At 42.6% G+C, this 27,313-nt stretch overlaps 1 protein-coding gene across 1 annotated transcript in view; it reads right to left on the bottom strand.

The window, feature by feature from the left end:
• The window catches only part of LOC110501515 (coiled-coil domain-containing protein 148), a 47,598-nt gene that overhangs the window by 14,815 nt on the left and 5,470 nt on the right, over positions 1-27,313 (bottom strand). The window contains exons 4-10 of the mRNA XM_036958887.1: positions 24,768-24,871; positions 23,023-23,117; positions 22,764-22,921; positions 20,806-20,901; positions 20,389-20,570; positions 19,103-19,241; positions 11,271-11,477 (exon numbers count right to left, since the gene is read on the bottom strand). Coding sequence (XP_036814782.1) covers positions 11,271-11,477; positions 19,103-19,241; positions 20,389-20,570; positions 20,806-20,901; positions 22,764-22,921; positions 23,023-23,117; positions 24,768-24,871 — 981 coding nt within the window. The remainder of the gene's footprint in view (positions 1-11,270; positions 11,478-19,102; positions 19,242-20,388; positions 20,571-20,805; positions 20,902-22,763; positions 22,922-23,022; positions 23,118-24,767; positions 24,872-27,313) is intronic.

Here is a 27,313-nt window from a genome sequence, read left to right as displayed (position 1 = left end):
ACATTTCAAACAACTTTCGTAATCCAACTTTAGGTATTTTTAAACGTAAATAATCGATAAAATTTAAGACGGAATGCACTGTGTTCAATTGCATCTAAAATGAAAGTGGAGCGAGCTTCAGGTCGCGCGCCCCAATGATGATGATGATAACATTGTTTCAACTTCGGCTAATAAATGTGTTTCTGAGCGAGATCCCGCCTTTCTTGGAAATCTGAAAGATTTAATAATGAACTAAACTCTAGTCTGTCGTGTAGTAGGCTCGATGGGTATAATCAAGGGTAAGTTTATTCAGCAAGCTTATCACTCCATCACAGCATACATCATCAGCACATGCATACTCTTCTTCTCCCTATCTGGAATCCTATTTGCATTGTACATCCGTTCTGTAGCAGAATAGGTCAATTAAAATACCTGTAGTGCAGCAGAACACGACATTGTACATCCGTTCTGTAGCAGAATAGGTCAATTAAAATACCTGTAGTGCAGCAGAACACGACATTGTACATCCGTTCCATATTCATCTCATAGAAATTTGCCAACTGATTCTCTATGCACCAACATGTCTTTCAAATCAAGATAGAGTAGCATCAATATATCTACAGCTGTGGAATCTGTAATGCAATAGAAAACATCTGTAGATAATAATTGATATAATCTCTGTCCTGACATTAAGTACAACATGCAATGGTTTGAGAAAGTATTCACCCCGCTTGGCATTTTTCCTATTTTGTTGCTTACAAGCTGGAATTAAAATAGACTTTGGGGGGGTTTGTATCATTTGATTTACACAACATGCCTATCACTTTGAAGATGCAAAATATTTTTTATTGTGAAACAAACAAGAAATAACACAAAAAAACAGAAAGCTTGAGCATGCATAACTATTCACCCCCCAATGTCAATACTTTAGGGCCACCTTTTGCATTAATTACAGCTGCAAGTCTCTTGAGGTATGACTCTATAAGCTTGGCACATCTAGCCACTGGGATTTTTGCCCATTCTTCAAGGCAAAACTGCTCCAGCTCCTTCAAGTTGGATGGGTTCCGCTGGTGTTCAGCAATCTTTAAGTCATACCACAGATTCTCAATTGGATTGAGGTCTGGCCTTTGACTAGGCCATTCCAAGACATGTAAATGTCTTAAACCACTTGAGTGTTGCTTTAGCAGTATGCTTAGGGACATTGTCCTGCTGGAAGGTGAACCTCCGTCCCAGTCACAAATCTCTGGAAGACTGAAACAGGTTTCTCTCAAGAATTTCCCTGTATTTAGCGCCATCCATCATTCCTTCAATTCTGACCAGTTTCCCAGTCCCTGCCGATGGAAAAACATCCCCACAGCATGATGCTGCCATGATGCTGCTGGTGTTCTCGGGTGATAAGAGGTGTTGGGTATGTGCCAGACATAGCGTTTTCCTTGATGGCCAAAAAGCTACATTTTAGTATCATCTGACCAGAGAACCTTCTTCCATATGTTTGGGGAGTCTCCCACATGCCTTTTGGCAAACACCAAATGTGTTTGCTTAATTTTTTCTTTAAGCAATAGCTTTTTTCTGGCCACTCTTCCGTAAAGCCCAGCTCTGTGGAGTGTACGGCTTAAAGTGGTTCTATGGACAGATACTCCAGTCTCTGCTATGGAGCTTTGCAGCTCCTTCAGGGCTCTCTTTGGTCTCTTTGATGCCTCTCTGATTAATGCCCTCCTTGCCTGGTCTGTGAGTTTTGGTGGGCGGCCCTCTCTTGGCAGGTTTGTTGTGATGCTATTTTCTTTCAATTTTTTTATAATGGATTTAATGGTGCTCCGTGGGATGTTCAAAGTTTCAGATATTTTTTTATAACCCAACCCTGATCTGTACTTCTCCACAACTTTGTCTCTGACCTGTTTAGAGAGCTCCTTGGTTGCCATGGTGCCGCTTGCTTGGTGGTGCCCCTTGCTTGGTGGTGCCGCTTGCTTGGTGGTGCCTCTTGCTTGGTGGTGCCCCTTGCTTGGTGGTGCCGCTTGCTTAATGGTGTTGCAGACTGGGGACTTTCAGAACAGGTGTGTATATATAGTGAGATTATGTGACAGATCATGTGACACTTAGATTGCACACAGGTGGACATTATTTAACTAATTCTGTCACTTCTGAAGCACCAGATCTTATTTTGGGGCTTCATAGCAAAGGGGTTGAATACATATGTACACACCACTTTTCAGTTTTTTATTTTTTATAATTTTTTGAAACGTTATTTTTTCCCTTTCACTTCACCAATTTAGACTATTTTGTGTATGTCCATTACATGAAATAAAAATAAAAATACATTTAAATTACAGGTTGTAATCCAACAAAATAGGAAAAACCCTAAAGGGGATGAATACTTTTGCAAGACACTGTATTTGGTTTTCCCCACTCCCAGAGGAAGTAAGCTCAGCCTAGTTGCCTCCTCCATGCAGCCATCTGTGCTGCCTGAACCACAGGGCAGCTAGGCTAACACGCCAGGGCCTGGCGTTGCACAATACACTAGACCATGTGCTCTGGTCGTGTCAGGATGATAAAGACCATGAGCACTCAGGAGAGATTTGGTTGGAAGGAGACTTCCATTTGTGCTCTGACTCAACTCCAGCACAGAAATACAATACGTGACTATAACGGAACTCATATACGGTTGGGAAAGTCTCTGATTAACTTGGCAATATTTTGGATTGAATGCACAAAGATGCCTGCATTCTTTCTACCTCTGCACTGCGTAATTCCTTCTATTGTTATGATCAGAAATACAACCTATTATCAGTATGAGTTCAGTTTTAGGAAATGGTGAGTTAACTCATAAATATATGTAGCCTCTGGAAAAAAAAAAGTGAATGAGTAGTTTGCTAATCTTAGAAAATATTAGCCCTTTCTGAGACTCACGTAGACAGCACATTTGATGATAAGGCAGTAGGAATACAAGGATATAACATCTATAGAAGAGACAGGAACGTCTACAGGGGAGGTGTTCAGAGCCATGTTGCTGTAAAGCTCAGAGAGGATCTTATGACAAATGAATTAGACGTGTTGCAGGTTCACCTGCCTCATGTGAAGCCTCTTCTTTTAGGCTGCTGATATAGGTCACCAAGTGCAAACTGTCTGGAGAATATGTGTTTGATGTTAGACAAGGTCTCTGATGCTAAATGTGAAATGTGTTTTCTTGGTGACCCTGAACATCGACTGGTTATCATTTAGTTGTCCTCTCAAGAGGAAGCTTCTTACTTTGACTAATGCCTGTACCATGACCCAGGCTATCATTCAACCAACCAGAGTGTCGACCAATAGTGGTTGATCTGTGACACGAGACTTTTATAAGAGATCCGGACTCTTTTGTTGAAGATGTAATGTTTTGTTTTATTTGGAGGATAATCCAGACGCAGCACTTGGAGTATTTGTAAAATTATTCTTGCCAATAGTTTTTTTTTTGTGACCATTTTCATTTTTCTTGTTGTAAAGGGCTACATGCACAAATCCATATAACTGAATAGTTAGCTCGCATCACAGAGCCAAAGAGTAACAATACATTTAGAATGTAAAGAGAGGGAAACATATGGGGAAAAAGAAGCAACTAGGGTTGCTAGTCAGTCTCTCAGCAAGGAGTTACACTCAGTGTCAGAATAGGTAATTAACAATAAACTGGCTTTAAATACTAATACTAATCTAAAACCATAAGCATTGTATTTGGTTCAAAGCATCCTCTAAGACCTAAACCTCCACTGGAGTTGTACAGGGTGCGACCACTGAACAAGTTGAAGAAGCTGAACTCCTAGGAGTAACATTGGTGTGGTCAGTTATCATGGTGAAGTCATATTGACTTATATTGAGTTATTGTGAAGTTGGGGAGAGGTACGTCTGTTACAAAAAAAATATGTTTTGTGTTTTTGTACACAAAGATCAACTGTATTAGTTGTTCAGGCTCTGAACTTGCCCCGTCTTGATTACTGTCAGGTGCAGCATAGAAAGACCTAGCAAAGCTGCAGCTGGCTGAAAACAAAGCAACACGCCTGGCCCTTAACTACACACACAGAACTAACATCAACAACATGTATAATAGTCTTTCATGGTTGAGGGTTGAGGGGAAATGGACTACTTCTCTTCTAGTCTTTTTAAGAAACATTTGTAAATGCCTAATCTATTTGCATTCACTTCAAGCAGACATACATCACCTACCAAACCACACACGCCATCACCGTATCCAAACCAAAAACAGATTTCATGTGTCGCTCAGTTACAGTGCCTTCAGAAAGTATTCATACCCCTTGACTTATTCCACATTTTGTTACAACCTGAATTCTAAATGGAGTCATCGTTTTTTCACTCTCGACCATCTACACACAATACCGTATAATGACAACCTGAAAACGTGTTTTTGGAAATGTTTGCAAATGTATTGAAAAATGAAATACAGAAATATCTCATTTACATAACTATTCACACCCCTGACTCAATACTTAGTAGAAGCACCTTTGGCAGCGATTACAGCTGTGAGAATTTCTGGGTAAGTGCTGCAAAATCTGGACCCTTACAAATCAGCTGGGCTAGACAATCTGGACCCTCTCTTTCTAAAATTATCCGCCGCAATTGTTGCAACCCCTATTACTAGCCTGTTCAACCTCTCGTTCGTATCGTCTGAGATCCCTAAAGATTGGAAAGCTGTGGCGGTCATCCCCCTCTTCAATGGGGAGACACTCTAGACCCAAACTGTTATAGACCTATATCTATCCTACCCTGCCTTTCTAAAGTCTTCGAAAGCCAAGTTAACAAACAGATCACCGACCATTTCGAATCCCACCGTACCTTCTCCGCTATGAAATCTGGTTTCCGAACTGGTCACCTCAGCTACGCTCAAGGTTCTAAACGATATCATAACCGCCATCAATAAAAGACAATACTGTGCAGCCGTATTCATTGACCTGGCCAAGGCTTTCGACTCTGTCAATCACTGCATTCTTATCGGCAGACTAAACAGCCATGGTTTCTCAAATGACTGCCTCGCCTGGTACACCAGCTACTTCTCAGACAGTGTTCAGTGTGTCAAATCGGAGGGCCTGTTGTCCGGGACCTCTGGCAGTCTCTATGGGGGTGCAACAAGTTTCAATTCTCGGGCCGACTCTTTTCTCTGTATACATCAATGATGTCGCTCTTGCTGCTGGTGATTCTCTGTTCCACCTCTACTCAGACGACACCATTCTGTATACATCTGGCCCTTCTTTGGACACTGTGTTAACACACCTCCAGACGAGCCTCTATGCTATACAACTCTCCTTCTGTGGCCTCCAACTGCTCATAAATGCAAGTAAAACTACGTAAATGCATGCTCTCTCAGAACTACTCTGGACGGTTCTGACTTAGAATACGTGGACAACTACAAATACCTAGGTTTCTGGTTAGACTGTAAACTCTCCTTCAAGACTCACATTAAGCATCTCCAATCCAAAATTAAATCTAGAATCGGCTTCCTATTTCACAACAAAGCATCCTTCACTCATGCTGCCAAACATACCCTCGTAAAACTGACTATCCTACCAATCCTTGATTTCAGCGACGTCATTTACAAAATAGACTCCAATACTCTACTCAGCAAATTGGATGCAGTCTATCACAGTGCCATCCGTTTTGTCACCAAAACCCCATACATACCCACCACTGCGACCTGTATGCTCTCGTTGGCTGGCCCTCGCTTCATATTCGTCGCCAAATCCACTGGCTCCAGGTCATCTATAAGTCTTTGCTAGGTAAAGCCCTGCCTTATCTCAGCTCACTGGTCACCATAGCAGCACCCACCCGTAGCACGCGCTCCAGAATGTATATTTCACTGGTCACCAGTTCTCTGCTGCCAATGACTGGAACAAATTGCAAAAATCTGGAGACTCACATCTCCCTCACTAACTTTAAGCATCAGCTGTCAGAGCAGCTTACAGATCATTGCAGCTGTACATAGCACATCTGTAAATAGCCCACCCAACTACCTCATCCCCATATTGTTATTTTTTTTGTTGCTCCTTTACACCCCATCTATCACTCCAGTGTTAATGCTAAATTGTAATTATTTTGCTACTATGGCCTATTTATTGCCTTACCTCCCTAATCTTACTTTATTTGCACTCACTTTTCTATTGTGTTATTGACTGTACGTTTGTTTATTCCATGTGTAACTGTGTTTGTGTCACACTGCTTTGCTTTATCTTGACCAGGTCGCAGTTGTAAATAAGAACTTGTTCTCAACTGGCCTATCTGGTTAAATAAAGGTGAAATAAAAATAAATAAATAAATAAATCTAAGAAATGTCCAAACCTGGATTGTGCAAACATTACGCAGCTTTATTAAATAGTACCCACAAACAACAGTCTCAACGTCAACAGTTAAGAGGCGACTCCGGGATGCTGGCCTTCTAGGTAGTGTTCCTCTATCCAGTGTCTGTGTTCTTTTGCCCATCTTAATCTTTTATTTTAATTGGCCAGTCTGAGATATGGCTTTTTCCTTGCAACTCTGCCTAGAAGGCCAACATCCCAGAGTCGCCTCTTCACTGTTGACGTTGAGACTGGTGTTTTGAGGGTACTATTTAATGAAGCTGCCACTCAGACACTCTAATGTACTTGTCCTCATTCTCAGATGTGCACCGGGGCCTCCGATTCCGCTTTTTATTCTGGTTAGAGCCAGTTTGCACTGTTCTGTGAAGGGAGTAGTACACAGCGTTGTACAAGATCTTCAATTTCTTGGCAACTTCTCGCATGGAATAGCCTTCATTTCTCTGAACAAGAGTAGACTGACTGAGTTTCAGAAGAAAGGCCTTTGTTTCTGGCCATTTTGAGCCTGTAATCGAACCCACAAATGCTGATGCTCCAGATACTGAACTAGTCTAAAAAAGGCCAGTTTCATTGCTTCTTTAATCAGAACAACAGTTTTCAGCTGTGCTAACATAATTGCAAAAGGGTTTTCTAATGATCAATTAGCCTTTTAAAATTATAAACTTGGATTAGCTAACACAACATGTCATTGGAACACAGGAGTGATGGTTGCCGATAATGGGCCTCTGTACGCCTATGTAGATATTCCATTACAAATCTGCCGCTTCCAGCTACAATAGTCATTTACAACATTAACAATGTCTACACTGTATTTCTGATCAATTTGATGTTATTTTAACGGATAAATAATTTACTTTTCTTTAAAAAACAAGGACATTTCTAAGTGACTCCAAACGTTTAAATGGTAGCGTATATATACAGAATTCCACATTTATGTTATGGTGTTCTGCGTGTAGGCCAGTGACACAAAATCTCAATTGAATCCATTTTAAATTCAGGCTGTAACACAACTAAATGTGGAAAAGCCTAGGTCTGTTATTTTCACTGTACGTGGGCAATTTCTCTATATGGGCCATTTGTGTAATTGAATGTATTGTGTTTAGGGATGTTATGACATGGTCATCTACAGTGCCTTCGGAAAGTATTCAGACCCCTTGACTTTTTCCACATTTTGTTACGTTACAGCCTTATTCTATAATGGATCAAATAAAACAAGGTCCTCAGTGATCTACACACAACACCCCATAATGACAAAACAAAAACTTTTTTTTAGCAAATGTATAAAAGAATTAAAACATAAGTATTCAGACCTTTTGCTATGAGACTCAAAATTAAGCTCATGTGCATCCTGTTGCCATTGACCATCCTTTAGATGTTTCTACAACTTGTTTGGAGTCCACCTGTGGTAAATTCAATTGATTGGACATGATTTGGAAAGGCACACACATGTCTAGATAAGGTCCCACAGTTCACAGTGCACGTCAGACCAAAAACCAAGCCATGAGATCGAAGGAATAGTCCGTAGAGCTCTGAGACAGGATTGTGTCGATGCAAAGGGTACCAAAACTGGGGAAGGGTACCAAAGTATTTCTGCAGCATTGAAGGTCCCCAAGAACACAGTGGCCTCCATCATTCTTAAATGGAAGAAGTTTGGAACCACCAAGCCTCTTCCTAGAGCTGGTTGCCCGGCCAAACTGAGCAATCAGGGGAGAAGGGCCTTGGCCAGGGAGGTGACCAAGAACCCGATGGTCACTCTGACAGAGCTCTAGAGTTCCTCTGTGGAGATGGGAGACTTTTATTTTCTCCAGAAGGACAACCATCTCTGCAGCACTACCAATCAGGTCTTTATGGTAGAGTGGCCAGACGGAAGACACTCCTCAGTAAAAGGCACATGACAGCCGGCTTGGAGTTTGTCAAAAGGTACCTAAAGACTCTCAGAACATGAGAAACAAGATTCTCTGATCTGATGAAACCAAGATTGAACTCTTTGGCCTAAATGCCAAGCATCACATCTTGAGGAAACCTGGCACAATCCCTACGGTGAAGCATGGTGGTGGCATACATCATGCTGTGGGGATGTTTTTCAGCGGCAGGGACTGGGAGACTAGTCAGGATTGAGGTAAAGATGAAAGGAGTAAAGTACAAAAAAATAGCTCCAAAGAGCTCAGGACTTCAGACAGGGGCGAAGGTTAACCTTCCAACAGGACAATGACCTAATGCACACAGCCAAGACAACGCAGGAGTTCCTTCGAGACAGGTCTCTGAATGTCCTTCAGTGGCCCAGCCAGAGCCCGGATATTAAGCCGATCAAACATCTCTGGAGAGACCTGAAAATAGCTGTGCAGTGACACTCTCCATCCAGCCTGACAGAGCTTGAGAGGATCTGCAGGGAACAATGGGAGAAACTCCCTAAATACAGGTGTGCCAAGGGTCTGAATGTAAATGTGATATTTCAGTTTTTTATTTGTAATACATTTGTAATACATTTGTAATACATTTGTAATACATTTGCGCAAAAATAAATGTTTTGGCTTTGTCATTATGGGCGGGGTATTGTGTGCAGATTGATGAGGGGGGAAAAAAACGATTTAATCAATTATAGAATAAGGCTGTAAACGTAACAAAATGTGGAAAAAGTCTGAATGCTTTACGAAGGCACTGTATGTATGTTTTTGTTTCTGATGTATGGTATGGGCCACAGACATGCCAGATCAGGTCATGTTATCTGTGTAAACACATGTACATGACCACAAAGAGTGGGAAGCCACCAACATGAGGTCAGTCCTTACTGTTATCTAATTAGCTGTGGTTAAACAAATCTCCAAACCGCTTATAAAAAACATCAGCTATGCTATAGACGGCTAGATAAACGAAACAGAACTTGTTCATCAGTTAATTGACAAGAAAACCTTTCTAGGATGACACACTGCAAGAGTGGGGGACTTTTTCCATGTACGCAACTTGCTTTTTGAGTGAATCGAACAAACCCTCCAATACAGTTACAACATGTCGGCGAGACAAGGCTGTCCTTATTAGCTTGTTAGCGTTCACAGCCCATCACTAGTGCCATCCCGAACCGAGCATGAGAAGCTAGCTGGCAAGAGGAAATGTCAGTGAGTGAGAGTTGAGTAAAGTCTGGTGTACACTACACAATGTTAGCCCCGATTTGGCTGTCCCAGACAAGTTTTTGAGATCGGAACAAAATCCCTTTGTCGTTGCCTACTCGGGGCATGTGGCCGTCACCGACACTCGTTTAATGTGTGAGCGGGACTGAGACTCAATCTGATGGCTACTGATTTTGTATGTGAGCAGTCCCAGATGTCATGATATTTTAGAACATGTTTGATTTTGTCAAGTTTTGAGAACGGTGATCAGCAATAGCCAATAAGAGTTCTCCAGAGAAGGAGCGGGTGAGATGATGACGCTGTATCCCATCACCCAGAATGTCTACTCTCAAGCAGGAGCGATGACTACCAGTGCGCGTTTGTAAAGCCAAAGTGTCAAATCGTTACAGCTCTGAAGTTCACAAGCAATGTTATTCAATTCAAAATATTGGCAAGGAATTTCAACTCTGTATGGCAAGCATGAATGTCTGACTGAAAACTTTTTTGAGCCTGCATTCTATCTATTTTAATTTAACTAGGCAAGTCAGTTAAGAACAAATTCTTATTTACAATGACGGCCTACCACGACCAAACCCTAACGATGCTGGGCCAATTGTGCGCCACCCTATGGGACTCCCAATCATGGCCTGGATGTGATACAGCCTGGAATCGAACCAGGATCTGTAGTGACGCCTCTAGCACTGAGATGCAGTGCCTTAGACCGCTACACCACTCGGGAGTCCAAACATTCTCATCACATCATTGTTTTCGCAATACAGTGTGGTATCAATAATCCTCACGACCAAGTAAAGAATCTTGTGTGACTGTTCAGTGCCAGATCGTTAAGTGTGCGCACCACTACGTTGGCAAGACAAAAAAACAACATGAAAAACAGTCTCGGCGATATTAGGATTTTGAAAGTCGTGTAGGCATTAGCTGCCTCCTTAGTGGAGGTCTTCTACACAGTCAGACAGAGGTGTGTGTCCCAAATGGCAATCTATTCCCTAAGTAGTGCACTACTTTTGCTGCGGACTCTGGTCAAAATAGTGCACTATATAGACAATAGGATGCCAATTCAGACATAGGATGCCATTTCAGACACAGGATGCCACTTCAAAAACAGGATGTAATTTAAGACATAGGATGCCATTTCAGACATAGGATGCCACTTCAAAAACAGGATGTCATTTCGGACATAGGATGCCATTTCAGACATAGGATGTAATTTCAGACATAGGATGCCATTTCAGACATAGGATGTAATTTCAGACATAGGATGCCATTTCAGAAACAGGATGTAATTTCAGACATAGGATGCCATTTCAGACATAGGATGCCATTTCAGACATAGGATGTAATTTCAGACAAAGGATGCCATTTCAGACATAGGATTTAATTTCAGACATAGGATGCCATTTCAGAAACACGATGTAATTTCAGACATAGGATGCCATTTCAGACATAGGATGTCATTTCAGAAACAGGATGTCATTTCAGATAGGATGCCATTTCGGACAAAGGATGCCATTTGAGACATAGGATGTAATTTCAGACATAGGATGCCATTTCAGACATAGGATGTAATTTCAGACATAGGATGCCATTTCAGAAACAGGATGTAATTTCAGACATAGGATGCCATTTCAGACATAGGATGTAATTTCAGACAAAGGATGCCATTTCAGACATAGGATGTAATTTCAGACATAGGATGCCATTTCAGAAACACAATGTAATTTCAGACATAGGATGCCATTTCAGACATAGGATGCCATTTCAGACACAGGATGTAATTTCAGACATAGGATGCCATTTCAGAATATAGGATGCCATTTCAGTGTACTGCATGTATCTCTACCTTGTCACTGAGGCGGGAGCAGATGTCCTGCTGGTGCTTGCGGTCTGTGTGGAGGGCCAGCTCCTCCCGATGGGTCTGCCTGGCCTCCTCAAGGGTCACCAGGGCTTTAAACATCAGGTCAGCCCGATCCCGCTGCCAACTCTGGGCCACCACATGCATCTGGGTCTGGGTGAAGCGCTGCCAGTCCCAGCGCCGCTCGTGGTCCATCTACAACAAGTCACCATGGAGATACAAATACAACCATAACATAACACAGAACAGGTTTCGCTGCAGTGTTTTCTATTCTAGGTTTCAAGAACCTTCATTTTACCAGTCAAATACCCTTGAGGTTAGAAACCTCTTTTGCCACGGGGACCTTTTTTGCCAGGCTTATGTAGCGATATTTCCTGATACAATACAATAGTGCCGTTAGACGGGATGCACGAGTTTGGTCGTAGTGACATATAAGTAATACGTAGCATATAATATGCAACAACATATATAGCAGAGCATATGCTGTGGGCGACATAGCAACATGCAAACCTGTATTGATACATTAGATCAGACTGTCATGCTAAAGCAGCTACACAGATACTACAGAGTAACACCCGGGCCTTGATATTGGTTTAGATAAGTGGTGTTCAATGGACCTTTTCCTTTCCAGCGTTTTGCATACGGGGGGCGTATATAGCGATTCATCATTGTGGCAGCAATCACACAGAGGCAGCTTCACTTGGCTACCTTATTGGAACAGAGGGAATTCCATTCATCTATGGACTAATAGTGGCTAACTGACGGTGTGACGGCATTAGGCTGCTGACTGTTTTTATTGAACGTGAGCGAGCTGACAGATCTGCCAATGGGACATACGCCGCTGTGCCAGAGGCAGCCTGAGCACAGCTTGTTTATTAACGCATAACTTTACAACTTGAAGAAGATCCATCATCCTTTTCCCTTCTCTGTCTCTCTCTCTCTCTCTGTTTATTTCTCCGTCCCTCTTTGGGGAATTTGTGTGTGTGTGTGTGTGTGTGTGTGTGTGTGTGTGTGCACGCCTATGCGTTCATGTGTGTGCATGTACGTGTGTCTGTGTGTGTGTGTGTGTGTGTGTGTATGCGCTCACATTCTGTAAGGATTCTTAAAGCTGTACATCAGTATTAATTCAGCTGCTGACTGACAAACCCCTGCAGAGCCTCAGTTATAAGTGTGAGGGCAGAGCGGCCATACAACGATGAAAAAATAGAGACAGATCCCCCAAGCCACTAGAAAACCTACATTTAATCCATAAATACCAAGGAACATCATTGGGTAGCTCCATTGAATGGCAATAGCAGACAATTGACCTCTGACCGTGGCCACTGGAAACGGAAACATTCACCAGCTATGTCCACTAGGGGTCATAGTGCAGTCTGTTAAACCTCAGCATCCATGGCACTGATAATCCTCATGATTCTAGGTTTGAAATCACCTACCGCATTTGCATATCAAGTGTCTCGGCGTGTCCATTGGTGAGGACAGGGACAGTGACCTGAACGTGCAACTTGAATAGAGGTCAGGGTAGAAGTGATTGTTAGAATTGATCAAAAGTGCACTGCCCAAGTGTCCAGATAGTCACTCACTCAGAAAAGGTGCAGATCAAGGTCGAGGGTCAAAGGTCTTTGATAGACCAAACATTAGCCAATCACAATCACACAACACGCCATCCTCCGTTTCAAGTGAAAAATTTCTTAGGGCTGAAAAAACTGTCAAAAAGATTGCCGAAAGAGCCCTTTGTCTCAATGGTTCAATTCATGTAGCTGTGCTTTTAAAACAACTAAGATGAATCAAAAAGCTACGTAATCAAAGCAGCAGGATGGCCCTTTTTATTTTACAGCTCTGCACTCCTTTCTTCCTGTTTCCTTTCTGAAGTAGGCCTGAAAGAGGTGGCAAACTGTTCGCCACATACAGCGCAGGTAAAGTGTGCTACAGAGGATACACAACAGATTTTAATATCAAAGCTTTGACTGGGCCGCTGTGGACAGAACATCCACGTTGACCGTTCCATATGTCTCCAACTGCTCTGCCCTGCTATGATCAAACAATACTCCCTTATCTCTCATCACATTTGCATGAATCGCAAGGTGATGGACAATAGCTTACAATCATCCAAAATAAATCTCCAGAAAATGATTGCATGCAGATGGAATGGGAGAGTAGTTGAACGGAGCTCTATTAACCATGGTACAACGACTGTCTTCCGCTCTGACATTTTTTGGTTGTTGCTAACTAGCTCAACTAAATTTTCAACTGGCTCAACAGTGAGTAGTAGCGGTCATGACTTCTCTAATCCTCATGTCCACAATAGGCCAATTTACAATGGCTGCATACAGTATGTCTGTGGATGAGCTCAGGGAATGATGTTTTCCAACAACATACAGACAAAGGGCAAATGTGCCAACAACACACAGCTGGAATGCAGTAAAAAATGTATGTGATTCAATTGTATGTCTAATGGAGCAAAACGAGTATGAGGAACACACTGTTCTAGCACTCCCTGTCTTTATACATTATGAGAATAAAGCTGCAGTGCCTTGAGAAAGTATTCACACCCCTTGACCATTTTCCACATTTTGTTGTATAGCAGCCTGAATTCAAATGTAATCAATTGGGATTTTGTGTCATTGTCTTTAGTGGCCTACACACGATGCCCCATAATGTCAAAGTGGACTTTTTACAATTGATAGTGTTTAACATAAAAAGAAAAGACCTTGTCTCTGTAGGTTATAAAAACAAAGAGAGTCGCACACTCTATGTATAAACTCCCAGTCATTTATTGAGTAAACCACCAACGTCTCGGCATCACTGTGCCTTCTTCAGGGTAATGTCATGAATGCTTGAACCAGGTTACGTAGGCATTTTTGTTTGTTTGTTATAGCTTACAGTTTATTCACAATTACCTCTAGCACCTCTACACTAAATAATTTTCTCTGGTTGTGCGTCAACTCATGCTTTTTATTACCTCATCTCTGTACCCCACACATACAATTATCTGTAAGGTCCTGCAGTCGAGCAGGGAATTTCAAACACAGACTCAACCCCAAAGACCAGGGAGGTTTTCCAATGCCTCACAAAGAAGGGCACCTATTGGTAGATTTTAAAAAAATCTTTAAACATACATTGAATATCCCTTCGAGCATGTTGAAGTTATTAATTACACTTTGGATGGTGTATCAATACGCCCAGTCACGATAAAGGTACAGGCGTCCTTCCTAACTCAGATGCCGAAGAGGAAGGAAACCGCTCAGGGTTTTCACTATGAGGCTAATGGGGACTTTAAAACAGTTACAGAGTTGAATGGCTGTGATTAGGAGAAAACTGAGGATGGATTGACAACATTGTAGTTACTCCACAATACTAACCTAAATGACAGAGTGAAAAGAAGGAAGCCTGTACAAAATCAAAATATTACAAAACATGCATCCTGTGTGCAAACTTTATGTCCTGAATAGAGCATCATGTTTGGGGCAAATCCAACACAACACCTCACTGAGTACCACTTCATATTTTCAAGAACAGTGCTGGCTGCATAATGTTATATGTATGCCTGTCATCAACAAGGACTGGGGAGTTTTTTTTTTAGGATAAAAATAAATGGAATAGAGCTAAGCACAGGCAAAATCCTAGAGGAAAACCTGGTTCAGTCTGCTTTCCACCAGACACTGGGAGATAAATTCACCTTTCAGCAGGAGAATAACCTAAAACACAAGGCCAAATATACACTGGAGTTGCTTACCAAGACAACATTGAATGTTCCTGAGGGGCCTAGTTACAGTTTTAACTTAAATCAGCTTGAAAATCTATGGAAAGACTTGAAAATGGCTGTCTAGCAATGATCAACAACCAACTTGACAAGTGATTGAAGAATTTAAAAAAATGAATGAGCAAATATTGTATAATCCAGTTATGCAAAGCTCTTAGAGACTTACTCAGAAAGACTAACAGGTGTAATCACTGCCAAAGGTGATTCTAACATGTATTAACTCAGGGGTGTGAATACTTACTGTATGTAAATGAGATACTTCTGTATTTCTTTTTTTTTTTTTACATTTCCAACAATTTCTAAAAAAAACTGTTTTCACTTTGTGATTATGGTTTATTGTGACTAGATGGGTGAGAAAAACAATATATTTCATCTATTTTGAATTCAGGCTGTAATACAACAAAATGTGGACTAAGTCAAGGGGTATGAATACTATATAAATACTTTTTTTCAAGGTAGAAGTGATTGTTATAATTGATCAAAAGTGCACTGTCCAAGTGTCCAGAGTCAGTCGATCTTTCAGAAGAAAGTGCAGAACAAGGTCAAAGGTCAAACAAAGACCAACCATTAGCCAATCACATTCATAACACCATGCTCCCTTTCAAGTGAAACATTTCTTAAGAGACGAAAAACTGTAAAACTGCAATTATTTCACAAAAGAGACAATTATAGAAAGAACAGAGCCTTTTGTCACAATGGTTCAATTCATGTAGCTGTGCTTTTAAAACAACTAAGATGAATCAAAAGGCTACGTAATCAAAGCAGCAGGATGGCCCTTTTTATTTTACAGCTCTGCACTCCTTTCTTCCTGTTTCCTTTCTGAAGTAGGCCTGAAAGAGGTGGCAAACTGTTCGCCACATACAGCGCAGGTAAAGTGTGCTACAGAGGATACAAAACAGATTTTAATATCAAAGCTTTGACTGGGCCGCTGTGGACAGAACATCCACGTTGACCGTTCCATTTGTCTCCAACTGCCCTGCTATGATCAAACAATACTCCCTTATCTCTCATCACATTTGCATGAATCGCAAGGTGATGGACAATAGCTTACAATCATCCAAAATGAATCTCCAGAAAATGATTGCATGCAGATGGAATGGGAGAGTAGTTGAACGGAGCTCTATTAACCATGGTACAACGACTGTCTTCCGCTCTGACATTTTTTGGTTGTTGCTAACTAGCTCAACTAGATTTTCAACTGGCTCAATAGTGAGTAGTATCGGTCATGACTTCTCTAATCCTCATGTTCACAATAGGCCAATTGACAATGGCCACATACACTGAGTGCACAAAACACTCTTCCCATGACATAGACTGACAAGGTGAATCCAGGTGAAAGCTATGATCCATTAGTGATGTCACTTGTTAAATCCTCTTCAATCAGTGTAGATGAAGGGGAGGAGACAGGTTGGTTAAATAAGGATTTTTAAGCCTTGAGACATGGATTGAGCTGAAATTAAAGATCCCAGAAATGTTCCATACACACAAAAAACATACAACATCAAAAATGTTGTGCACAAATTTGTTTACATCCCTGTTAGTGATAATTTCTCCATTGCCATGATAATCCATCCACCTAACAGGTGAGGCATATCAAGAAGCTGATTAAACAGCATGATCATTACACAGGTGAACCTTGTGCACTTTTGTCACACAACCCAATGCCACAGATGTCTCAAGTTTTGAGGGAGCGTGCAATTGGCATGCTGACCGCAGGAATGTTCACCAGAGCTGTTGCCAGAGAAATTAATGTTAATTTCTCAACCATAAGCCACCTCCAGAGCGGTTTGCTGATGTCAATGTTGTGAACAGAGTGCCCCAAGGTGGCGGTGGGGTTAAGGTATGGGCAGGAATAAGCTATGGACAACGAACCCAATTGCATTTTATCAATGGCAAGTTGAATGCACAGAGAGACCATGACGAGATCCTGAGGCCCATTGTCATGCCATTCATCCGTGGCCATCCCCTCATGTTTCAGCATGATAATGCACGGCCCCATGTCGCAAGGATCTGTACACAATTCCTGTCCCAGTTCTCCCATGGCCTGCATACTCACCAGACATGTCACCCATTGAGCATGTTTGGGATGCTCTGGATCAACGTGTACGACAGCGTGTTCCAGTTTCCCGCCAATATCCAGCAACTTCGCACAGCCAGTTGGAAAACATTCCACAGGCAACAATCAACAGCCTGATCAACTCTATGTGAAGGAGATGTGTTGCGCTGCATGATACAAATGGTGGTCACACCAGATACTGAATGGTTTTCTAATCCACGCACCTACTTTGTTTTAAGGTATATCTGTATTCCCAGTAATGTGAAATCCATAGATTAATGGCCTAATTCATTTATTTCAATTGACTGATTTCCTTATATGAATTGGAACTCAGTCAAATCTTTGAAAATGTTGTATGTTTGGTTTATATTTTTGTTCAGCATATGTTTTCCAACAGCATAAACATACAGGACAAATGTGCCAAATACATGCAACTGCGATGCAGTAAAACATTTCCGTGCTTCACTTTGTGTCTAATAGAGCAGACAGAGTATGAGGAAAACACTGTTCCATCATTCACTGTGTTTCGATATTACGAGAATAAAACTACGTTTGTACTACTCACATTTTGCGTGTATTACGAGAATAAAAGTATGCTGAAATAACTGAGCTATACTGTCTGATGATCTTGTTTTTCCTGTTCATCGTTGAGAAAATGTTTCACCCCTGGACATCCTTCTTCATCAGTTTGAGGTCAACGAGAGTTCGGCAATGCCAAACATTACTTGAGGCAAGAAGCCTGCTTTTTTTCCCGAACAAACTCCACAATAATGAGTTAGGCCATTTTGCTCAAGGGACTGATTACCAATAAGAATTGAGCCAACGTAATTATGACTAATAGCTGTATTAGGTGCCGTCTGCACTCCATTGACTCTGGCTCTGTTTTGTCGGGCCGGAAGAGGAGAAAGGGAGAGCGCAGGAGGAAATGGCTAGATCTATCTCATCACAGCCACTTGAGGCTGAATGTGGCCCTAGGTGTAGCACCCAAATGGAACAGATCTGAGAACAGGTCTGGGAAAGGAGAGAGAGGGGGGAGAGGGAGGGGACGAGGTCCTTGGCGGTTGTCATGGTGACGGGGGAGCGGAGGCAGTGATGTGAGTGGAGGGCTGAGGTGTGTCCACAGACGGTGGCACGGCACATCCTACAGCCTGCCAAGCACATAATTTACTAGACGAGCACCACGCTGACCAGGGAGATGAAGAGGAGAGACAGAGAGTCTCAGAGCTCTGGGAGAGGATGTGTGTCGAGAGGCAGAGAGAGGCAGGTATTCAGTCGATTGCAGATAGTGGATTTTGATTGCATTTGATTTGAGTGCATTTGATTTGATTGCATTTGATTTGAGTGCATTTGATTTGAGTGCATTTGATTTGAGTGCATTTGATTTGAGTGCATTTGATTTGATTGCATTTGATTTGATTGCATTTGATTTGAGTGCATTTGATTTGAGTGCATTTGATTTGAGTGCATTTGATTTGAGTGCATTTGATTTGAGTGCATTTGATTTGAGTGCATTTGATTTGATTGCATTTGATTGTATACCAACCAGAGTCACCTTATGGCTGGGTGAGTTTTTTTCTCAATCTGTGCTGTGTGCATTGGACGTGCCCTTGGTATGTGTGTATGTAAAGGGGTGTGATGACAAATCACTTTGCTGGGCTGTGTCCCAAGTGGTACACGCTTAGAAAAAAGGTGCTATCTAGAACCAAAAAGAGCTCTTTGGCTGTCCCCAGAGGAGAACTCTTTGAAAAACCTCTTTTGGTTCCAGGTAGAACCCGTTTGGGTTCCACGTAGAACCCTTTCCATAGATGGTTCTACAGTACTTGGAACCCAAATGTGTTTTACTTGGAACCAAAAAGGGTTCTCCCATGGGGAGAGTGTACCCTATTCCCTTTATAGTGCACTAAAATGTACATAAAAGGTTATACTTTTGACCAGGGCCCAAAGGGTGCCATTTGGGACGCATACATAGTAAATCCAGAGCTGTTACTGTTGTTTACTGACCAGCTCCTGTCTGGATCTGTGGGGAAACAGTCTTTGCAGCAAGTCCATGTAAAGGGCTCTGTGGTTGTGCAGATCAGGAGGGTACTGGCTCACAGTCATCTGGAAGCGGAGATGGTCATCTGCCGACCAGCCACAGAACCTGGAACAAAGAGAAACATGTGTGGATCACCTGCTGCAAACACAACAAAGCACACGCTGAGAATTGTTGTACAGTGACACCCACACAACGTCTCATTCCTGTCAACATTCAATTTTCACCAAAGAACGTCTGCATGATAAAGATCTGGGGCTTTCTTTTGTGTGTGCGCGTGCGTGCGTGCGTGTGTCTGTCTGTCTGTCTGTCTGTGTGTAGCTGTGTTTAGCATCAATGGAAATGAATATTAGTATGAGTAGATTAGTAGAATGCATTGATGTAATCAACCCCCTGGTGTGTTAAGCATAAATCATAGTCCCCAGACGCTGAGATGCGACAGTCTGGCTTCCCATTGTGATACAGGTACTCTGAGACCACCATCCACGGGGGACGCACATCCCGAACGAGCACCTCCCCACAATTCCCAACCGTCGCGTCTCCCAGTATGTGTCCTCTATTCATTTGAATATGTTGACAGCTGGAGAAATTGCTCGAGCTGCGCCGAGAATTCGGAAAAAAAGTACGAACTTAAACGGTCCAACATTCTAGAACATTGCTGTGCGTACAAGTTTGGTAGACTGACAGAACCTTAAGACTACCTGTTTTTAACAGCCAGCCTCCCTAGGGAGGGTAAACTTGTTTTATGTGTATAAGGTCTATGGTACCAAGCTGACTCTTTCATCTCTTTGTTCCACATCCACACTGTGCTCTATCATTAAGTCACACGGCAGGATCTCTCTGCATCAACACCGGCGCTTTGCTTTGATTCGTTTGGAGCAAGACATCAATTCAAAATGGCGGGCTATCAAGCAACCCCTGCTTCAGCTCAGCAGGATCTACCCGCTGGACACAGACGTTCAATGTCTAGATTGAGTTGTCAGCTAACGTGAATTCAACGCGAAATCAAACATTTTTTAAACCCTTGGATTTAGGTTAGAAGGTGAAAAAAAAAAGATTGTTGACATTCCTTGACGTTGATGTCTTTTTTTCGTTGCAAATCCAATCAGTTTCCCACGTTGATTAAAAGTCATTTTACGTTCACTTTTTTTTTTTTTTTATGAAGTGGAAACAATGTTGATTCAACCAGTTTGTGCCCAGTGGATTCAACCTTCAGGGTGAGACTACTATAGTTGTGATCAGCGCAGTTCTTTACCTATCCAGGCCTTGTAGGCGATCCTGTACACTCTGCAACCTGGACTGGTACTTCTCAGACAAGGATTGGAACTCCTTGATCAAGGAGGCTGTCAGTCCAGGGTAGGGGCAGTCTATATTCAAAACCTCCTCTGGAACCTGGTCTACCGGCACCAGACAGTCTGCAGTTTTGGTAGAACTCTCCTGCAAAGGACAATACGGTTATGTCTTTTGAAATGACATTGTGAAACATTAAGGCTGGATTTGTTGGCAGCACAATCTAACGGTGTGGCAAGAGATAGGGTTGAAACATGTTTGAAATCCCCCCCCCGGAAATCCCGGTTGGAAGATCCCGAGGAATCATAATCTCTGGAAAAACCTGTGAATTTGTGGAAAGTTATCAGAATTAGGCAACCCTAATGGTGAGAGACCTAGGTACCTCCACTCCCAGGGACAGGATGTCTTCCTCTATGGCCAGATACTCTGTGTGAAGTTTTCTGTTGATGGCATCCTGCTGGTCCTTCACAAAGTTGACCTGTGCGCGTGTTGAGAAGATCTTTAGATTCACACGGACGGTGACCTCACAGACACAATTTTTTGACACAAACACACTCTTGTTTCAAGGAATTGTTACTTCGTTTCTCTCGTCTCCCCTACATCTGAGAAATATCAGTCTGCCCTCCTCTGATGTCCATCATGGTATAGGGGCTCTGTATCTGATAAAGTGTTGGTGAGAGGAAGTGGAAACGGATGTCTCTGTTAAAGTACACGACCCACAGAAATGTCAAATCTCTATTTTCCAGTGTTGTTTTGCTTTATCTTCAACTTGGTGGACAAATAACAGTGCAGTAATCAGAGCAATTCACTGAAGCCAAATGAACTCTAATTATACCCTCTTTCCATTTCTAACAGGTTTGATTTTTGATGCCACTCAGAGAGAGGAAAGCAGTCTATTGTGCAACAGTACATACTAGATCGCAAAGAAAAGCATTAGATTCTCCTTCCTCCTGCACATGTTCTCATTCAAAACGTACAGGAAGTGCGAGGAAAGGAAGGCCATTCAATGTAACTACCAAGGTAATCATGTTCAAATATATCATCCGCCAGCATCATTTGGGTTCAGGGTAATGTATTAGAGGTGGACAAATGCATGCTTACACCCAATGGAGAAAAACTATTACAAAGGTGACTCACAAACTCCGGATTTCATCTCCACAAGAAACTCTTGATTGTGTTCGTTAAACCTTTATGAATGGCTCTCGCTTGAGTGATGACATTATTCATCGAACGGGGTATGCACTGTTCCAAAACATCACACGTCACACGTCATTGTTCTCAGTGGAAAGAACAAGACTTCAACAAGTGTAGAATCACTTGGAGCCGTAGCTGAGAGCTTCAGTTCAGTGCCCATCAGTAGAGTAGTGCTGAGTTGAGTTATTATCGTTTACCTTCTAACAAGCAGATGGTTTTAAGCGTGGCTGGTCAATGGGTGAAAGGAGAATGGGAGAGGAGAGGAGAGAGAGAGAGAGAGAAGAGAAAGAGAGAAAAGACAGGGTGAGAAATAGAGAGAAAGAAAAGAGAGCGAGAGAATGCGAGAGAAAGAGGGGAGAGAGAGAGAGAGAGAGAGAGAGAGAGAGAGAAGAGAGAAAGAGAGAAAGAGAAGAGAAACAGAGAAAGAGAAGAGAGAGCAAGAAAGAGAGAGAGAGAGAGAGAGAAGCTCAATTGTGGTGAGGCTCTCAGGTGGGCAGGACTGTGTGGGGAAGACAGCAGGGTCTGGATGAAAGAGAAAAGGAATGGGGAATGAAGATCCGCCAGAGACAGGGGCAGGGAGGCAGGCAGACAAAATGGCTGGCAGTGTCTTCCTCATCCCCCAATATGGACCGGTTTTAAAGACACCCCTCCTGCCTGCTCTTAATCCCACCATTCTCTCCCGGAGCATAAAAAAGCCTCCAGGAGTCAAAAGGAGAATTCAGTCAATAGCGGTGACATACGTAGCATGGATTTTGAACAAACACCAGATTCATGAGGAATGAATGCTGCACTGTGGGTAACCTGAGGACTTTTGTGCGAAAGGAACAGGACTTTGATTTATTTCAAGTCTCTGTAGGATCTGCAGAGCATTCACACTCTCTGCTACCTGCAGAGAGTGTGAATGCCTTAAGATTCCTTGCGTTACATTGTGTGGATAAAAAAAACAGAGATGGATATTAGTAGGTTCCTCTGCAGCTTTCTGAAGCAGTGGGCACAGATTGCCTCAGCTCCTCTCTCAGGTCATATCCCAAATGGTACCCTATCCCTCATTTAGTTCACTTCTTTTGACCAGAGCCCTGGTCAAAAGTAGTGCCCGGGCATAGGAAATAGGGTGCCATTTTGGGCAGCGACCATGTTGTTACGTACCTGGTGCAGTACCTTCTCCCAGTCTGCCGGCTGAGGAGGCTGGTGCTGCTGCTGGTGTTGGACTTCAGTCAGTCTGTACTGCAAGTCTTCCCTCAGCTGCCAGATGGGCTCCACCGTGGCACACCTGAACGCATCCAGCTCACTCTCCAGAAGCAGTTCTAATGACACACACACACACACACCCGTAAGCATGGTACTGTCTCACTCTATAGGGACTGGAACAGTATCTACGCACTCAGGACTGAGAGAGGTTCTGTACCGGGGTCCAGCAGCTCAGAGAGTACTTCCTTGTCTGTTGTACTGCCCAGACCATTCAGTCCCAGAAACCCTTGCAGCTCAGCTTCAGCCTTTTCCCTGCATCATGAAAAGAGAGCAAAGGGAATTCCATTAGGCATAGTGATACTGTACCAGCACTACAGGACACATCCCAAATGGCACCCTATTCCCTATAAAGTAGACTACTTTTGACCAGGGCCCACAGAGAATAGGGTGCCACTTGGGATGCATCAACACAGTGTGTGGCGCATGCTCATACATTAGTCCCAGCTAAAATCGAATGGGATTGTAACTACGGAAACAAACCTTTTCTCTCCTCTCTTACATAATCAGCACACTAATGAATTCAATGGATATGTGCTGGTGCTGTGGTGCAGCCTGTCTATCTGTGTATCTGTCTTCATTACAGGAACCCACGCTTGTGTACACCATTAACCTTGGATCTCTCCGACACAGTCATTACCCCGAGAAGCGGCAGCATGCGCCCAGGAGCTAGCGCTGCCCTTCTCACTTCACAACGCATGACACCAGCGGGCCGCGGCAGCCCAATTCTTCTGCTTCCTCTGCCTCATCATCACACTAGGGAAAGTATCTGTTGCAATGCCACAGCAGCTAACACCTTCCACTGAGACCCCCTCCCTCACTAGTTCTTGCTCCCTTTCTTCCCTTCTTTCTTGCTTTGTTTATGGAAAGCCATTTTGAATCTCCCATTTTATAGGGGCTTATTTTTGTTTATTTTATCTTGGAGAGGTGCTGGCCAGACCTGTTGGCCGAGTAGGGTGGGTAAAGACTACAGTACAGTATTTGGTGTAGTGGTTCATGGTAATGGACGTGATGGGCAGAGTGCGATGGGCCCAGGGGGTCTTAAACCCCCTGAATGAGACATGAGCTCCCCTCCCCCCATATGAAACAAAGTCAAACTTTGGGGGGGGGGGGGGGGGGGGGGTCTGTAAATAATGCTAATTTAACCATTCACCACTTTGTTTAAAATGCAATTTGTATTGCTGCAATGATAAATATTAAAATAAAAGCTTATTCCAAATGAAACAAACACCCCCCACCTCTGTTTCATGGTTTAAACCATTTTTCCCATGTTGCTGCACTTTTCATCCTGGTACAGTCCCGTATCTCAGCCCCTTTTCAGGTGTCTCAACTTTTCTTTCTAGAAAAAAAGGTCCTTTTGTCAGCAAGACACACAAGACAATTAATTCAGGCTACAGACCCAGTGACCATCGAATGTCATTACACTTTTGGGTGTTTTGTCTTCATTAAATGGTGCGTTTTGGATGCTGAAATTATTTTGGAGTGGGCAAACATGCGCAGGAAGCATACTTTTTGAAGTGATTTGTTTGACAATAAGATGAAAACATCATTACTGGTTGTGTTCATGCCAAATTGACAGGTAATATTTTTACTGTTAAATGACGTCTTTACTAAAAAATTAGGAGGTCCTGTGAAGAAAGGGGCGGCAGGGTAGCCTAGTGGTTGGAGCGTTGGACTAGTAACCGGAAGGTTGCAAGTTCAAACCCCCAGCTGGCAAGGTACAAATCTGTCGTTCTGCTCCTGAACAGGTAGTTAACCCACTGTTCCTAGGCCGTCATTGAAAATAAGAATTTGTTCTTAACTGTCTTGCCTAGTTAAATAAAGGTAAAATAAAATTTTAAGAAAGAGAGATGCCATGGTATAATTCACACTCTGGTGATGGGTATGCTGGGAGGGGTTTCTTACCCTGCATTGGCTAGTTTGATGTTCTCTCTGCTCCACACCTGTCTGTGCTGCCTCAGTAGGGAACTCTCTTTGGTCTCCTTGGCTGTGCGGAGAGTCCTCTTCACCTGAAAAACAGATCTTATATCAGCCTATGGTTAACTGTGGAACACTGTGATATTTACCAATAATCCCTCACAAGTTTACGATAACATGACATCATTATTATCATATAATCACTGATATCATTGTGGCCAGTCATGACCGAAGCAAAGACCGCAATCATGGTAGATTATGATAGCGTCCCAAAAGGCACCCTATTGCCTGTAAAGTGCACTTTATTCTGTATACACTTTATATTCTTTTTTTAGCAGGACCTATGGGTAAAATGAGTAGGCGTCTAGTCAAAAGTACTGCATTATGTAGGGAATAGGGTGTCATTTGGGACCTAGACTACCTAGACTATGAGTAATACATGTGGTATAAAACATGACCAAAAAGGAGTGTCCTCCTTAGTGCTCTATGTTCCTAGCTGAACAACACAGAATGAGAGATTGATACATTTTTTCCTTTTCACGCATTATGGCAAAATGGTATTTTTAGTTCAGTCCGTGTGTGTGTGTGGTTTTGTCCTTGAAATATTTACTTTGAAAGCTTCATAATCTGCTGCAATTCATGCGAAACGTTATCACTGTTGAATGCTTGAAAGGAAAATACATTGGCAAATTTAAATATTCCGGTGGAACATGCATAACATGTATAGAACGAAAATATAAACACAACTCGCAACAATTTCAACGATTTTAATGAGTTACAGTTCATATAAGAAAATCAGTCAATTGAAATAAATTCATTAGGCCCTAATCTATAGATTTCACATGACTGGGCAGAGGCCCACCTACTTGGGAGCCAGGCCCACCCACTGGGGAGCCAGGCCCAGCCAATCAGAAATCGTTTTTTTTCCCACAAAAGGGCTTTATTACAGACAGAAATACACCTCAGTTTCATCAGCTGTCCAGCTGGCTGGTCTCAGACAATCCCGCAGGTGAAGCAGCCGGATGTGGAAATCCTGGGCTGGCGTGGTTGCACGTGGTCTGTGGTTCTGAGGCCAGTTCAACATACTGCCAAATTCTCTAAAACAACGTTGGAGGCGGCATATGGTAGAGAAATTAACATTAAATTCTCTGGCAACAGCTCTGGTGGACATTCCTGCAGTCAGCATGCCAATTGCACGCTCCCTCAAAACTTGAGACATTTGTGGCATTGTGTTGTGTGACAAAACTGCATTTTAGAGTGACCTTTTATTGTCCCCAGCACAAGGCTCACCTTTGTAATAATCATGTTGTTTATTCAGCTGCTTGATATGCCACACCTGTCAGATGGATGGATTATCTTGGCAAATGAGAAATGCTCCCTAACAGGGATGTAAACCAATTTGTGCACAAAATATAAGAGAAATAAGCTCTTTGTGTGTATGGAACATTTCTGGAATATTTTATTTCAGCTCATAAAACATGGGACCAACACTTTACATGTTGCGTTTATATTGTTGTTCAGTATATATAAAGTGTGTGTTTATGGTGGGAAAATAAAGAGGGGTGAGTATCTTAATATACTTTCATTTATTTGACTTTCTCTTGTAAAAAATAAGAAAACAAACAGAGGCAAACCACTGCTCTCGATTGCCCTGCTAGAAGCCCCAGCCATTAAAGTTCGCTGTGAATTCTCCCTTTATTATGTGTTGATCTAGGGATTTTATCAGGAGCCCCTCCTGCAAAGATGTAAGGCCTCAGTATCCAGGACACTCCCACTCTCTTACTGGAGAACCAATCATTTGATCACATCCTGCGGCAACTCACAGTCATTTATTTCCCCTCTATCACTGTTGGGAAATCCACAATAGAAAGCCTGCCTTTCAGCGGGGCGGGCGTATGCAAACACTGGATGCCTTATCTGGTCCTTGCAGAGAGCTGAATTGGAGCGAGCCATGGGCAACCATAACAAGACACTAAAAAGCTGCTGCCACAGTTTACCAATTAAAACACTGCAGGTCTACAAGCATAATCCCCATGGCCCCTAGGGTTAACTTCTCACAATGCTAGGATGCAGAGAGATGAGAACTTCAAACAGCTTTATGGTTGATCCTCCTGCAGACTCATGAATATTCAAACTGCTAATCCAAATCTTTAGAATTTTGATATTCTTCTTTAATTTGATATGTTTTGGAGAGCCCATATAGGTTACGTAATGGTCTGCTGTTTCATAGTCAATCCCCTCCTCCGGATCATTGGAGAGGGTGTGTGTGTGTGTGAGCGCAAGCTCGTGCGTGTGGGTACGCCCATGATCTTCAAATTTTGAATGCAGGTCTGGATTGTGATTCAGAAAGACCTCATGGCTGCTCATCTGAGAAAGAACAACAACTCTATATAAATATGTCCTCAGAAGGAAATGATGTGCAGTGCAATGATCATGCAGAGGCATGTATGCACTGTCTCAGTCTTCTACCGTCCCATTATATGAACAGGTCTGTCACCCATCAACTCTCCCCATACTGAAAGTTGCACATACAT

This window comes from Oncorhynchus mykiss, chromosome 22 (genome assembly GCF_013265735.2).
Source record: "Oncorhynchus mykiss isolate Arlee chromosome 22, USDA_OmykA_1.1, whole genome shotgun sequence".
NCBI classification, from domain to species: Eukaryota; Metazoa; Chordata; class Actinopteri; order Salmoniformes; family Salmonidae; genus Oncorhynchus; species Oncorhynchus mykiss.
Note: the sequence above shows the minus strand (reverse complement) of the source record. Positions and strands in the feature narration are given on the sequence as shown.